Here is a 17,064-nt window from a genome sequence, read left to right as displayed (position 1 = left end):
GGATTTCATTTCAACCTCCATCATATTGGAGAAAATGTGTGCCCATTTTGCTTTATTGTATTTCGGACTGGTAAAGGGGCTGGTAACGAACTGAACACAGTTTGTTCGGGCTTGGCTTGTTTACCAGGTCTAAGCGAGCGAGCTTGAGCTTGAGCCTAGCCCGATTCAGGCAAGGCGAACCCGAGCCAACTCGTAACACCCATTATTTTTTAGAAAAGTGTCACAGCAAGATTCAAACCCCTACATCTATTAACACACACATAACCCAACCACCTACCCTAGTGCACATTTTATTTTATGGTATGATTATCATGCATATTATATATTCTTTCTATGAGCCAAACCCAGATGAACACCCATTGTTTGTACTCGGCTCAATTATCTTGCTTCTCATTTCGCCGAGCTCATTTGATGAACATGAACAAGCTATAGGAGAGCCAAGCCAAATTGGTAGCTGCTCCATTAGTTTACCAGCCCTTATTGTATTGTCTCTTGAAAATTGAAAAGTACTAATTCGTTATCATAGAGAGGTAAACTATTTGGACACTTAATAATGATGGTCACTATTGTAATTTGACTTATGATTTAACTTGAGTTAAAGCACAAGGATAAATGTAGGCCTTTGTTTGACAGGTTTTAAGAAAAGTTTGACTTATATTTGAAATTTACGAAACTTGTCCCATATTTAAAATTAAGAGTAAAAGGTTGGCTCTTAAATAGATTTTTCCCTTAATATTTTTTTTTTTATGGAGCTCATTAGCTTGTCAAACTAAATTCTGTTGACAGTCCATGGGGAGGATCTGATCACCATACGATGGGACTATAATTCCCCTACAATCAAACATGGAGTGTGGGTCTGATCAACATATGATGGGACCCATCCTACATTCAATCATGGCCGTCCAATCAAAACAGCTAGGATTAGTTCACTTTCTCGTATGGATGTTTTACCAATGTTGTATGTATCATTGTGACTTGACAGATTTGCATTGCATCGGCTCAAAATCATTACAAAACAGGGTTGATTGGGGTTATTTTTAAAAAATACTTAAAATTTGTTAAACTTAATTTCAATATTTTTTAATATTTACCGACACTTATCATCTTTTTGGTCGAAAGCTTGCCTATTCAAATATATTCAGGTCAGAATTGGAATTGGCTGATTCTCTGAATCGTTTTCAAAATCGATCGAGGGCCGATACCGATACTGACAACATTGTGTTTTACTGATCGTAGCTGCCCAGGAGTATTAACTGAACCCCTAAGATCAGCAAAATATGTCGTCAGAGGATTTGATACTTTTTGTGAAACCAATCATATGTATGGAATTCTTAGTGTTTCCCGCTGTGGGTTGGACCAAAGAGACAGAAGAAAGAGAGGATAAAGAATTCGTCCGCTAAGATTTTGGTTTAATCACATGGGAGCGTTTCGATAGGGGGCTGTTTCTGTTGCTGTGGGACCACGCAACGCTGTCATTTCTTGGTGTCGAAGACACAGGCAATGAGTTAAGAGATCATTTGATTTGATCTCTCATACGAGAGAGAGAGAGTTAGAGTGATGGTAATGATATGGAGAAGTAAGAATATCATGGTGATCATATTAATGATGACAATACGAAGAGTGTGGTGATGATGATGATGATGGCAACAGCGTGTTAAGGTACGAAGAGTATGGTGCTAATGATGACGGAAACATGTTAAGGTCATTTATGAATCCTGATCTCGCCAAATAAATGTCAGAAATCTCTCCGCAAAGGAAAATCTCGAAATGAATTATCGTTTTTTAAAATTTCAGAATAATATCGACAATTATAGAACGTAAAATCATGCTCGTTTACCTGGTTTGGGTGGAACTCGCGATCTGCAGAGATGAATCCCGACGCGGGCGCGCCCAGGGTCACGCTAACGAGCTCAGAGCCGTTCAAGAGGTGCTCCCCTTCATGCTTCTTTGATCCCAATTCTGCTAAAAATTATCCTCCTTCGGTTTCTTCTTCTTTTGTTTTGGGATTCAAGTGATGCCATGTGAGTGAAATGCTTTCTCTGCAATGCCATTCTATCAATTCGATTGTTTTGTTTTCATATCGCATTGAATTCAATGAATTGGCTGTTGGGTGATTCTTGGTTCGCCTCTTTCTTTCACGTTTTGGATGTTGGGTATCGTCCGATTCGCGCTTTTTTGTTCAAAAACTTCAAAACAAAGATTTCATGGCAAATTTGGGTGTGCCTCAATGAGGTTCATTTTGTCTTGCAGATTGGTGCGATTGACAGCACGGGCTTTCTACGATGATATAACAACCAAGGGCGAGAATCAACCCAAAAATGGCCGAAGTGATAACAGGGGAATAGCGGTGGTGGTCCTAGATGCCCTCACCAGGTAAAAATATTATAATTGCTTTGGTTTTCTTTTGATTAGTTTTACTATTATCTGTAATACCATCCTCAATATTTGAGGTAATTTGTAAGTTTTTTGTTCATGGATTAAAAAACAAATGATTCTGAAATCAAGGATACAGAGTTATCTAAATTTCTTTACTTTTCTGGGCTACTTGTTCTTGTCTGGTTGTATCAGTATCATTTGATAATTATTTATGATTTGTTATATTGGAATTTTATAGGCGTCAGTGGGTTAAAGAAGAAGATTTAGCAAAGGACTTGAAGTTGCATACGAAACAACTCCGCCGTACCTTACGGCTTTTTGAAGAGGAAAAGCTAATCATCAGAGATCAACGAAAGGAGGTTTATGCTCATCTGTTGTTCATAACATATTCTCTTAGCTTGATACTTGATGTTATTTGAAAAGGCGTAAAATAATAGATATCTCATTTTGGAAATGACAAGACGGCAGATTGTTTAAGGGTGTCAATGAATTCAAGATTCACGTGCATGATGTTGTGGTATCTCAATCAGAAGCAAGTTATTGTTGGCTTTGTAGGCTAATTTTGCCCCCAGAAACTGTTTTGATGTGTACGGTGTCTGTTGATACTGGGCACACACACTAAGTAGTGTTTGCATGACATGCTCTGAGACTTTACTAATATAAAAATTAAAAAGAATATGTTGATAAAGGATTTCAATCCTTAATTATAATTAAAAGAATCATTTCACCAAACATCATGCTCTAAGATGTGTACACAATGGGGTTACAAAAGCAAAAAAGGGAAGCTGCTAATTCAGTGTTGTTGAAGAAGATCCTTAAGGTATATACATTTCTCAAAGAAACTAGAAAATTATCAGTCCTTGTACCCTTGTGGGGTAAACTATGACTAGAGAACTGGTATAGAAAAGAAATTGAAGATACAGGGGCTCCCTAAGAAACTCATCTCCTTAGACATTGCATGGCTTATTATTTGCAAAGTCAGTCAATCTATGCTCTCTATCAAGAGAGCTTGTATGCAAGCTTGTGCAATTATTTTAAACAGTTGTTTAGGAGAAAACTTGTTTCTTTTAAATATTGTTGAATTCATGTCACTCAACGAACCTCACTTCTCTATATGTAGCTCAGCTTCAGCAGTAAATTTTAATTCGTGGCATACTTGCTGAACTAAGGTTTCATTATGGTGTTATTTTCCATTCACAAATGATTGATTCCATGTTAAGTTGGTGCTTATCTGTTTTTTTTCAGACGGCAAAAGGGGCAAAATTTCATAATGCTGCTGTGGCTGCCACTGGCGATGGTCAACAGACTGTTAAAGAGGGTGAAGAAAAGACAAAGCAGCACATGCATTCTTATTGTTGCTTGGACTATGCTCAGGTTTGCTTACGACGGACTTGTGTTTGACATGACGCATGGTTGATTCTCTTCCATGGAAACTGTTCCAAGCATTGATCTATTTAAAGAAGTAATCTACATTGCCCCAATCCCCATTCATGTTTTTGCGAGCAGCATATTGTTAAACACTGTGATGGAGTTAAATAAGGTGACTTTAAGACTTGGTCTTGCATTTTTTCTTTTTCTTTTTCTTTTTTGAACGTATGGGAACCTGCATGATTCTATTTGTGGTTCCCTTTTGCTTCAATGGTAGTCTGCTTTGTATTTAATGTGGCATCATGTTTAGTTCCTTTACAGGGGCAAACTATGCTTACCTTTTGTATTGGGATTCTCATTCTAAATTATGTCAATTAAGATCTTTTTAGTTCTTGTTGTTTGCATCCAAATGCTCATTCTTGCACAATATTCAAATTTTTTCGTCCTTTTGTTATAGAACACCACTCATTCACTAAATTTTTGTTCTTCATGATTGTCACAAGACCTAGTACTATATTGCAGATATATGATGTTGTGAGGTACAGAATACATCGCATGAAGAAAAAACTGAAAGATGAACTGGATAACAGAAACACAGTCCAGGAATATATTTGTCCCAATTGTAAGAGGAGGTACTACTACATTGTTGGATGCTTATGTTATGAATAAATTTGTAAGTTTCTTGGTTTAGAAATGTCATGCCTCTTGATAATGGGAACATCCACGAAGCCAGATATTCTGCTTTGGATGCACCGCGCTTAATAAGCCCAAGTGATGAATACTTCCACTGCGAAAACTGCAATTCTGAGCTTGTTGCTGAAATTGACAACCTTGCTGCTGAGGGAATGGGAGAAGTTGATGACAAAGCTAGGAGGCACCGCCGTGAAAAAGTAAAGGATATGCTTCAAAAGTTTGAGGTCTGATAATAGAATTTTTGCTTATTTATGTTCTTCAAAGAAACATTATTTCTGAATATTGTGTTATAGCATTTTCTAAATACTGATATTTTCCCCAGAAACCACTCCCCTCCCCCCCACTTAAATCTTTCAAGAAAAAACCCTCACTGAGAAATGGCTGTGACTGGCTAAGATCATCATAGTTGCATGCGTTGACTAGGACTTATATATTCTTTTTAAGCTATTGGTGCGTGTGCCTGAAGGTTTTTACCTTGTATCCTGTAAGTTGTTCAGAAACCGATCTATTAACCACTGGTAATATCTACAATCCTGAATAAGCAGTAATTATTTAATTCTGATCATTATCTTTAGGATGATTTGCAAGACCAGAACTTGGCCCAACAGATGCTGGGCCTTGAGACTCTTGGGTTGCCTAACTCCCAGTTGTAGGGCTGGCTCCCGATCCTTATCCACGAGCCAAGCTCTTATAAATGGACAACTGATATACATAGTTGTAGCTCAATCATACAACTTATAAATGGACAACTGATATACATAGTTGTAGCTCAATCATACAACTTCAGACATGAAAATGTGTGTCAGGAATTGAACTTTGAGTTGCGAGTGCAACATCTATGATTCAATTATTATGCTGCTGTACATTATCAGTTTCCAACAACTTGTCCATGGATTATTTCCTCTTTTGGTTAGGTAGTCCAGTTTTTTATTTGTTGTGTTTATCCACTCTTTCTTTTCATGTTTCCTTAGTTCACATTAAAACTCAACGCAGGTGCAGCTGAAACCATTGATGGATCAATTGACCAGAGTGAAGGATTTGCAGGCTCCTTATTTTGGAGCTCTCCAGGAATGGGAAACTAGAGCAATTGCAGCCAGCCGTGCTGTCAATGGCGATGCAAGTGCTGTTGACTCCAGCTCTTCTCAAGCGCATGCATATGGTGGCACTCCAATGCCATTTGTTGGCGAGACAAGTGTACGCAATTCTGTTTCGTTGTTTTCTTTGTGTCTTGTTTTGCCTTTTCTTCCCCTCTCTTTAATATGCATCCCGTGCTTTGTCACTTTTCTGTTACTAGGTTTTGTAAATATCAAAAGCTGAAAGGATATTGTTTAGCCGTGCTATTGTTGAGCATTGAGGATCTGCTTAACAAATTCTTTATTATCACCTAGTTCCTACTTCAGAATGGAAACATGGCAATTGTTTCAGATCCAACATGTTTCTCTTCTTTATCAAGTCTATGCCATATTTATACTGCACAAAAATATCAGTTTTCTTTTGACTTTAATCCCCCACTAAATGTTCAATTTTTTGAGGTCCTTCGTTTGAAAGGCAATTTACATCACTTCTTTTGAACTCACTAATGCTCTTTTTTTCAATATTTATTGAGGGAAACCCCGGTTCAGGTGGCGGGGTGGGGAGAGATTGATGCTCTGCTGTATGGCCCAACCCGAACAGTTAAAACCCCTTGGTAGCCCCCCTTGTCCTCCATGGTGCCTGCTACTTTGGCCAGAAGGCAAGGGACTCAATCTAGTGTTTTGACATTGAAGAGTGCTACAAATATGTGATGTTTTTTTTGTCCTTTTAGTGTTTACATTGCTGTGTTGTGTACTTGTCCCTGTTTGTTAGTTTAGACGTTCTCGTTGTCATGATCTTTTTACTTTTTTCTTCCTATCTAGTATTCCGGGAATTGTTGAACGTCCGGTCAGCCTGTTATAATTCTTGATTCTTATCGTAAAGAAATCTACTCCTTTGTGTGTGTATTCAAGTCTTCTAAGTGACTATCTTGTATAGAAGTTCTGTATATCATTTACTATTCAGGACAGCTTCCAGAATCAATCTGTAGCCTCTTAGTGAAGGTTCTATTGACTTTATTTATGGAGCTTGTATTGAGACTTATTTGTTCGTTCTTGCTAATTCTTTTGTCGATAGGGTTTTTTTCCTTTTTTTGCCTCAGCAATTGGGTATTCATGTTGTCAGCAATTGGGTATTCATGTTGAAGTTGACTGATTCTGCAGACATTTAACAAGCCATCTATGACTATTGTATATGCTTCATTGACAGGTAGAAGTCTCTCTCTCTGGTATAGAAGTCAAGGAAGAGGATTCCAAACCTGAAGCTGCTGTCACAGGGATGAAGACTTTACCTCCCTGGATGATCAAACAAGGAATGAATCTCACTAAAGAACAGCGGGGTCTGGTTAAGCAAGAAGAAAAGATGGCTGACTTATCAAATTCAAATGCTTCATTTGAAGACAAAAAAAACCCTGCACACCATGAAAAGGAGGCTACACAGAATTTACAGGTAATGTTGTGGTAATTACTATGTGAGATTACTGGCATGTAGACGAATATCTTGAAATTGCATGCGTGCAGCAAGATCCCTTCAGAAGGAAGTTCTTAACTTGTGATTCTTGCCTTAGGAAGAGTATCTCAAGGCTTATTACACTGCACTTCTTGAGAGGCAGCAAAAAGCAGCAGCAACATATAGTGTCTCTGCATCAAATATTTCAAGTACTGCTCCTGAGCAAGCATCTCCTCGGCAGGTCGGAGTGAAGGCAAAACGAGAAGATGATAGGGATGATGGTATTGAATGGGAAGAGACCCAATATGCGGGTAAGATTTAGTGATTCCATGCTGGCATTCTGTTAAGAGAGATGGTTAGGTTTGACATTTTTCATTGACTTTAGGTTGCATCTCACATTTATTCTTGCCATTAACTCCAATGGATCTTTTGTCCTCCCTCTCTATGCGTGTATGTGTGAAAAGGATCCTATCCTCTGACATATGATACAAAGGATCCTAGGTTGATCCCTGCCCTCTAACTGATGCATCTGGGCGGATATGGTCAGTCCAAATCCAGGTGAGAAAATGAAGTAATCCTAGCTGTTTGTTGGACGACTGGGATTAAATGTAGGATGATCCCATCATATGTCAGAGATGGGGTCCATACTGCCAAACACGGTCTTGTGTCTAATTTTAGCAATGCTTGTATGCTCTCACATAACATGATCTAATTTTCTATTTAGAGGATCAAAATTTTTAAATTGGGAGTGAACTGAAATCTCCTGATTGATGACACTGCTTTTTGTGACAGGCAACGCAAATGCGCCAGCTGAGGAACCAGGAGAGGACGAGGATGAAATAGACTGGGAGGAAGGCTAAGAGCATTCATATGTATCTTCCCCGTGTGACTTCAAAGCTTTGCTTCTTCCCTTCTGTTTCTTGATATTGGCTTGCTGGTATTTGGTTTATTCTTTTTATCTCATTTCATATAACATGAAATTGTTATATGAGAGAGCTGTTAAGGTAAATAAGGTTGATGGACCACAGTCTAGATGACTATGCATGCGACTCTTGTTCATCTGGTTGAGTGATTCATATTACAAATTTCAAAATGTAATCAAGCACTTGAGTGGAAAGAAGCGGCTAGTGTTGGAGCTCCACTCTAATTTTCTTCCAAGTTGTGGTAATTTTGACACCTTTTGTTCTTGAACAATCAAGGTTCTTATTATTTTATATCATCTCTATTTTGGTTGTTGCATGCTATATGGCTTGCTTGACAAGTAACAACGATTCTTTGAAAATTGTCGATGATTGATGTGTTCTTAAGAAGCAATGTAATTTCACATACCTGATATATGTGGGAGGCGTTAAATATGATATCAATGTTTTACAACTGGATCGGAGATGGAACAGTGATCCCAACCAGTAATAGACGCTGCTGAGATTACACTATGTAAAAGACACACCTCAACGCTCAAAAGGACATTAAGGGTGTGTTTAATTGCTTAGATCTCAGATCCAGTGTTTTGGATCAGGTATAGGATCAATTTATATTTAACAAGGTGTGGGAGAGGGAAAGAGGGAGAGAGAGACGGTTAGGGATGTAAACTGTTCAGCGTCTGTAATATGTAAACCAGCAAAATATGTAAACTGGTATGTACCGATATTTTCATAAGTTTTTTTTTTCTAAAATTTTACCATATGGATGCAATATAGATGCTTGGTTTTATAGAAATAGACTCTTAAATCATCCAATCACGATGTAAATGTGATTTTTCTAGAGTAATAACCTCAATCGGGTTGTGTCTACGTATGATTTCATATTGTATCTTATAATGAGAGGATAATATACACTTGTGTTTGCGCTCAAGGGGGTCATCCAATATTTGGAATGGTTCGAACGTGACCCTAGATGAACTTGTTGACACATTATTTTTTGGAGTCATGTAAAACTTTATAACAAAAGAAATTTTTAAAATTTTCTTGAAATTTCAATTTTTTTTTTCAGACTTATAAAGATTAACTTTTGTTTTGAATTATTTCCATTTCAAGGCCTTGTAAATATTTTGGAATGAGAATAACTCACGGATGTTGTCCTTTCTTTTATGCAATGATTAAGATACGTTTACAAAAGCTCAATTTTTACGTAACTCCTTAATTGTCTTAAGTCTTAAATAAATTTCGTCTATCATATTTTTATATATGATTTTTCTAGAGTAATAACTTCAATCGGGTTGTGTCTATATATTATTTCGTATTGTATTTGATATTGAGAGGCTAATATATGCTTGTGTCTGCGCTCAAGCGGGTCATCCAATATTTAAAACGGTTGGAACATGACCCTAGATGAACTCATTGACACATTATTTTTTGGAATCATGTAAAACTTTATAACAAAGTTTTTTTTAAAAATTTTCTTAAAATTTTAGATTTTGAAAACAGTTTAAAAAAGTTAGATTTTTTGAAAAACGTTATAGATATGCACGATACCTGATATTAATTTTGTTGTTGGTTTCGTTAGATGACCCCAGAGTAATCCTGGGCAAGCAGCGAAGAAAATATTTTGATTTTTGAAAGGGACTAAAAATATGCAATTGTGTTTTTAAAAAAATACTTTAGAACTTAAAGGATATTCTGATGTTGATTTTGCAAGTTGTAGAGATGATTGTAAATCCACTTATATATATTGTAGGAGGTGTAGTTTATTGGTCGTGTAAGAATTAAGGTTGTGTAGCTCATCATACTCAAGAAGCTGAGTATATTGCCTGTAATGTTGTTGCTATGTTTGCTGTTTGGATAAGTCGCTTCATCAGAGATTTAAAGCACGATGCCGTTTGGATAAGTCGCTTCATCAAAGATTTAAAGCACAATATAACCAATGAGTCAGTACAAATTTATTGTGATAATTAATGAGCGATTATTCTTTTGAAAAGTTGAACGAATAGCTTTAAAAGTAAATATATATTGATAAAATATTATTATATTTATGATATAATTAAAAACAATGAAAATAATTGTACTTCTAATATGATTGTTGATGTTTTAACAAAAGGCATTTCAGAAGAATTATTTTTAGAATATGTATCCTTTATAAGATTGAGATATGTCTAAGTAAGACATTCAAATGAATGGTTAATAACAAACTACTTCATTGCTTTATCATGATGCCAGTGTAAAACTCTTATAGTGGGAAGAGAAATCCAGTATCATGACTTGGTATGCATGGCTAAGTGGAATATGTTGGATTTGGTTAAAATCCTGAAACAAGTGGCCATGCTAAATTCAAATATGGTCTGGTGTGATAAGGTTAGAGGGGGGGCCCGCTCTCACCTTATCTCAAAGGATCCCTACCAAAGCAGTTTTGAAAAATGCTTGAATTGCACCAATCTTATCTCTAAAACAGTTTTTTTCTTTGCAGGAAAACCATGATGCGAGATTGTTAAGCAACGGCTACACAGGGGAGGAGGAGTTATCCCAGCATCTGCCGTCTCTGAAAAAGAGCATTTACATCGATAACTCAGTACCTCTCAGATCTTAATCGAGTGTGGTAAAACCCCCTGAGCAGGCCGTATACAAAAGCTCTCTCAGCTCTCTCTCTCTACTCTGCACTCTTCAGATCAATCCTAGTGAGCTCCTACGGGATAAACCTTCTGACTGGTTTCCCTATCAGTGTAATTTGTGAATTGATTGATGTAACTGGTAGGGCCAGCTTGTCTATAAAAAAAAGGCGTGATCTACACTTACACAAAAATAAAAAAATCTACTGCTTTTAAGTTTGGCATTTGAATATGATGAATGCTAGCAGCTCTAACACACATACATACCTATATATAGCAATGTCTAAGTTCTAGACCATTTATATCTCAGATCATCCCAAACCCCTTAAAAAACATACTTACACGTGTTTATTCATTGTTTATTCATTAAGAACCATGCTTTGGATCAAATCAATTTTGACAAAAAAATTTGATTTTTAGTTAATCAAGTATTTGGTCTAATATGAACCACTGATCTTTTTTTAGCTAAAAACACATTTAAACATGTTTTTTTTAAACCAATACATATTTTCTATTAAATAAAGCATAGCGATTACATCTACACATTTAGATTAAGTAAAAAAACATATGTAAATATATTTTTTTTAAATATGGTTTTGAACGGCCAAAGATAAATGGTCGTAGAGAAGGTGGTAGCTGCTAAGCACTAGCTATCTGGCTTTTGATTTTTTTTTTTCATGTTTCCCTTAAATCTAACCCTACAATTGTGTTCTTCATGCTTGATTTTATAGGAGTCAACTCTTGGATCTTCCGATTCTAATACCCCCATAGGTTTTTATAAGGCTTAAAAATCTCCGCTTTAAGATTTTTATAAATATTAAAGACTTATAAAAAAACATGTTTTTATAAAAATATTGACCCACTCGTGCTGAGCCCAGACAGGCCCAATGACTACAACTTCCCTTCAATAGCATCTTCATCAACAACGTGAACTGGGGTGACCAAGTTGCTATAGTGATGATCAAGTTCAATGGTTGGACTAGGTTGACCACCATTGTGCCATACACAACCCTCTCTACAACCTTGTTCAATGGTGTTCTCGGTGCCTTTGACAATTTGACCAGTAGCCTACCACATGTGAGCCCAGTTGCACCATTCCAGAGGTGTTTGAAAATGACTGGGCGTGGACTATGGGACCTTTTCTATGACATCCCCTGCATGCGTTTGAACAATGATAATGGGGGTGAGTTGGGAGTTCCACACAGCTGATATCATGACGCCTGTGAGTCAAACCGTGTCGTGGCTCGATTTCTTGGATGGTGGGGTTAACAAGATATCGGGTTGGGCGGGGCCAGTCTGCAGGCTGACAGCTGGCCTGTGGGTTATATATATATATATATATATATATATATATATAGAGAGAGAGAGAGAGAGAGAGAGAGAGAGAGAGAGAGCTAGCTAGCTGCTCACACGTTAGGTGCTACGTGCTAAATAGGTTTTTCTGCCCTTTGGATATTTTTTTTATACTTCCAACCCCATAAATGTGTTGGGCATGATCAATTTATGCTGAATTCACACATAGATCATGTGTTTTCGATGAAAAAAAATGATATTTGGAGCTGTGAAAATTTACAAAGATTTTGGACCGATGATTTTTTGAATCTTATAAAAACCTACCCATGTTTCATAATCACTTAACAGCTGATCCCTATAAAATCAAGTACATAGATCACATCTGTATGGTCATAATTTATAAATAAAATAAAAAAGACTGCAAAACACATTTAGCATGTTCATTTTGCACCTAACTTGTAGGCATCTACCAATCACTCACATACAAGAGAAATTGGTAGCTGTTTATTTTTTTGCCCTTTTGGTGTTTTTTTCAGAGTTTCAACCCCATAAATGTGTCAGGCATGGTCGATTTATGAGAAAACCACACCTAGATCATGTGTTTTCAATAAAAATGATATTTGAAGCCTACAAAATTTACAAAGATTTTTCACACCGTCCATTATGTGTTTTAAAAATTAAATTTAACTTGAGTTTGATTTTTTAATTATATATTTAAATATTTATTAGAAAACCTATGCATTAAAGGAAATTAATGCAGAATATGTGAATACAAGATAACATGTAACCCAACTCGACCAACCCGAATTAGGCCCATGGGTCAAACAGACAGGTTGTGGGCTTTGTGTAAGACCCATGCCCGACGTGAACCAGGGCTAGGCCTGACTAGGTTGGCCAACTGGTTGGGCTTCACCACCTGACCCATCAAAAATCCGATCAAGTTCATCCACTAATTGGGTCGGGCAGCCCCGACTCACCTATTGTCCAACACTAATTACTTGCAACATCGTCTGTGTCACGGGCCTATTTCTTCAATAGGCCAGTGCGGCGCGACGGTCCTTCCTTACCGTCATAACTCTTTCGATCGCTCGCTTGTCGCTACAAAAGCTTTGATAATTGAGAGTGCAAGAGAGCGAGAGAGAATAGAGGGAGAGAAATCACAATCACTCGAAAGCAATCACAATGATGGTGAACAAAAGAAAGCTCAACACAATTGCATTCATTCACAATTTTGCTCGCAGGTACATTACAGTTCAAATCTATGGGCTAACCCTTCAGGGTATTGATAAACCTTAATCAAAGTATAAGGGTAGCTCGAAGAAAGTTACAAGTGACTCAACACTTTACATCAAGACTCAACCAAAGTAAAACAGACTCTAGATACAACTGTACAAAGTAGGTCACAGAAGAACAAGCTCCTCCCTTCAAATCATGCACTACCCTCAGCGCCATCTGTTTCGTTGCAGGCCCGAACTTCGGTCAGGTAGCAACTCTTCATCTAGAATGCTTGCTCCGTTGTCTCCTTCCACTGCACCAGTTATTTCTTCACTTTACCTAAGCAATTGACCTTGTGGCGAAGGATCTTGCTGAGATGCTTCTCAGCTCATTGTGTTGTTGAGGCACTCTGCAGGATAGGAGCACGTTGTGGCACACTATGCTCCAGATCCTCCTCGCCCGCATAGAATGATTTCAAGTTGCACATGTGAAACACCGGGTGCATTTTGAAGTCTGGGGGTAGGTCCAGCTTGTACGCTAGGTTGTCCACTTTCTCGGTAATGGTGAATGGTCTCTCATACTTCCTGATCAATCCACTATGTCGTCCACAGAAGATGCATGTGTGATTCGGGTAAAGTTTCACCAACACCTTGTCCCCAACACGGAACCCAGCAGGTTGACGATACTTGTTTGCCCACTTCTTCATCCTCTTAGTTGATTTGTGCAAAAATGTCTTTGCTAGCTTAGTATGCTCGTGCCAATCTCGAACAAACTGATAGGCAAAGGATGACCCTCCATTCTTCTGTGCAGTTAAAGTGTGTGGGGTTAGCGACTGTTGTTTCGTAGCTATCTCGAACGAGCTATGGCCAGAAGACTCGCTCTTCTGAAGATTATAGCAGAACTGGGCCACGTCCAGGAGCTTCACCCAGTCCTTCTGATTAGCACTAACAAAGTGCTTGAGATACTGCTTCAATAGTCCATTGATGCATTCTGTCTGTCCATAGGTCTGTGGGTGAAAACTTGTTAAAAATAGCAGATCAGAATTGAGTAGTCGAAATACTTCACGCCAAAATTTGCCTGTAAAGCGAGCATCACAATTGCTCATAATGATTCTTAGTACACCCTAGTGCTTCACCACATGTTTTACGAACTCCACTGTCTTCTTTGCAGGGCACTTCTTGGAAGCTGGGACGAAGGTGATGTACTTAGAGAAATGATCCACCACCACCAGGATGGAGCTGAAGCCATCTAACCCTCGGTAGGCTAACAATGAAGTCCATGAAAATGCTTTTCCAAGGACGTTCTGGGATAAGTAGAGGCTCAAGGAGGCCAACAATTTTCTGGTTGATCCCCTTGTCTTGCTGGTAGATGAGGCGCGTTCGCACATAACCCTCTACATCATCTCTCATCTACGGCCAATAGTAATCGCGCTTAAGGAGTGCTAAGGTCCGCTCCTGATCTGAATGACTGTCTCATAAAGTATCATAGCACTCCTTAAGCAATTCATGGTGGAGGCTTCTCTAGCAAGTACGAAGACGTGCCCCCTTTTAGTCATGAGACCATCTCGTAGCCAAAATTGTTGAGTCTTTCCCGCCAGCGTCAAAGAGACAAGGTATTGCGCTGTCGTATCCTGTTGCATTTCTTCGCGGATGCGGTCCAGCAATACACCCTACAAGTGAACTTCAGAAGGCTCCGCTTGCATAACCGTCAGTTCTGCCTTGTGACTCAGAGCGTCAGCAACAACGTTGGACTTCTCCACTTTATACTCCAAAGTAAAGTTGAACTTAGCTAAAAACATTTGCCATAGAGCTGCTTGAGTATCAACTTCTTCTACGTCTAGAAATAGCTCGTGGTGACATTATCCGTCTTGATGAACTGGGCACCCAAAAGACAGTACTGTCAGGTCCTGAGGCAATGCATGATGGTCATCATGTCACGCTCGTGCACAGTGTAGCGCCTCTCCACATCCTTTTGCTTTTGACTCTCATAAGCAATCAGATATCCCTCCTACATAATAACTTCACCGATGTCAAAGTCTAAGGCATCTGTGTGGAGTTCAAAGGGTCTTGAGTGGTCTGACAATCACAACAGTGGTTCTCTCACCAAGGCCTTCCTCAAGTAATCGAAGGCATCTTGGTAAGCTCTTGTCTAGAACCATACCAAAATTTTCTTCAGCAAATCCGTGAGGAGCGCCACAATGAGAGAGTAGCCTTCGATAAATCATCGATAATAGTTTATCAAGCTAAGGAATGACTGAAACTTTGAAAACTTGGTCAACAGATTCTATTCCTGGATGACTCTTATCTTCTGCCCATCCATGCATAGCAAACCACACCCTACAATGTGGCTAAGGAAGTTGACTCTTATCTTAATCTTAAGATTTCTTTTTTAATTTCATATTTTTTTCTTGCAATATACCAAAAAAATATCTCATGACACAACTGTTGACAACCTTGCTACAACAGTTCCCGTCCCATCTGTTTTTTCTTATTAAAAAATAAGAAAAACAAGAAAAACAAGAAAAACAAATTATTTAAAATAAATAAAAAAAATAAATATTCATTGGATGCTTAGGTGCTGGCCGAAAAAGTGCCATGGGCGGCCCTTTCCATCCACACACACACACACACACACACACACACACACACACACATATATATATATATATATATATATATATATATATATATATATATATATATATATATATATAGAGAGAGAGAGAGAGAGAGAGAGAGAGAGAGAGAGAGACTTATCATGTTGTCCCTCATAGTTCCCGCCTCCCTAACTTCAAATTCCTTGGTTTCCCTCCCCCATATGTCCTTTCTTTATAAGCCAATAGCTTCTCTTGATTGTCAAAACTGAGCATGTTCCATACACCTGCTTGGGCTCTATCCCCAACTTCTCTCAATATCTCTTTTCTTGACCTCCCTCTCCTTCAACACAAAGAAGGCTCTCCCGAACTCCAATCTCTTTTGCATCAAAAGGCTATGGTGGAGGTGCCGGTAGGCGAGGATTGCATTGAAGAAAAATTGAATGAGGGAGAGAGCACAATGGATAATATTGGGAAAACCCCGATATCTCAACTGATAGAGAATTAGAGTCCCCACCTTATTAGGTGAAAACTCTAATTGGGAGAATTTTAAATTTTTAGAATTCTCTTTCTTAAAAAGATATAATGTCGAATGTTATATTTGGGAAAATATGAATTCTCATTCCTGACAATTTATATGAATCCAAATGCTCCCTTATGTGGTCTCGCATTCTTGGGTGCTAGTGAGGGGTGGATTAGAGACAGACCTAACCTTTTACAAGAAGTGTCTGCATCAAGATTAAATGTTATATCTCACCAGTATCTATTGCAAACTGGTCGGATTCAAGAAGAGGCATTTGCAAATTTTGGCTCTCCTGAAACTGAACCAATCTGACTCTCTAATGTATTTTGGGATCTGAAATTCAAACTGTTTGCATCTCTACTGGCAGCAGCCCGAGCACTTTACTGTTATACCATGCAATGACCCTTAATTGGTGTATGCTTTTTTATATATCATTTAGGAGGCATGTTTAGGTGATTGGAGCAAATACGTTATCAGTATTCATCCATTTTAACAAGGAAGGCATGGTGTCATGGGCTTACTTTTTTCAATAAGCCAGTGCAACACGACAGTCCTTCCTTACCATCGCAAGATTTTTTATCGCTCTATCATGGGCATAGAATGCTTCACAAACCCACGATGCGCCAAGCTGGCCAGCTTAACGACCAAAGGCCGCGTACCAAAACCTTTCTATATGCTGAATCATTTTAATTGGCCCTATGCACTATCCCGTGCGCAGCTGCCTAGCGGAAGCTGATCAAGCGCATTTTCAAATACGTATTCCATGTAGTCCATGCTGCTTAGTGCATAGCCGTCCCATACCAACTATCACTTCCAAAAGAGGCATAAACTTTACCTTAGCCTTGCATGCCATGAAGCGTATTGCAGTTTCATGCACACGGTACAACAAAACCTCGTCACTGAATGAGCAAGACCTTGAGGCCCCCAGTCTGAAGACCAGTTGAT

The 17,064-nt window shown here is 38.4% G+C and overlaps 1 protein-coding gene across 1 annotated transcript; it reads left to right on the top strand.

Annotated features, from left to right (window-relative positions):
• The first annotated feature begins 1,868 nt into the window (after nucleotides 1-1,868).
• On the top strand, nucleotides 1,869-7,817 carry LOC149819394 (uncharacterized). Its single transcript, XM_089986401.1, has 10 exons — nucleotides 1,869-1,927; nucleotides 2,251-2,373; nucleotides 2,615-2,735; nucleotides 3,622-3,750; nucleotides 4,267-4,376; nucleotides 4,478-4,661; nucleotides 5,431-5,631; nucleotides 6,718-6,957; nucleotides 7,076-7,268; nucleotides 7,750-7,817. Exons 1-10 carry the CDS (start codon nucleotides 1,869-1,871, stop codon nucleotides 7,815-7,817), a joined length of 1,428 nt encoding a protein of 475 aa, XP_089842527.1.
• The last annotated feature ends 9,247 nt before the right edge of the window (nucleotides 7,818-17,064 follow it).

This window comes from Nuphar pumila, chromosome 13 (genome assembly GCF_984573655.1).
Source record: "Nuphar pumila chromosome 13, dmNupPumi1.hap1.1, whole genome shotgun sequence".
Lineage (NCBI taxonomy): Eukaryota > Viridiplantae > Streptophyta > Magnoliopsida > Nymphaeales > Nymphaeaceae > Nuphar > Nuphar pumila.
The sequence above is the reverse complement of the archived record's forward strand: the minus strand, read 5'-3'. Positions and strand labels throughout refer to the sequence as shown.

Coding starts and splice junctions, on each gene's coding strand:
- LOC149819394 (XM_089986401.1), top strand. CDS start 1,869: ATGAATCCCGACGCGGGCGCGCCCAGGGTCACGCTAACGAGCTCAGAG. Junction 3,751..4,266: donor GTTGCTTGGACTATGCTCAG/GTTTGCTTACGA, acceptor ACTATATTGCAG/ATATATGATGTTGTGAGGTA. Junction 5,632..6,717: donor CATTTGTTGGCGAGACAAGT/GTACGCAATTCT, acceptor CTTCATTGACAG/GTAGAAGTCTCTCTCTCTGG.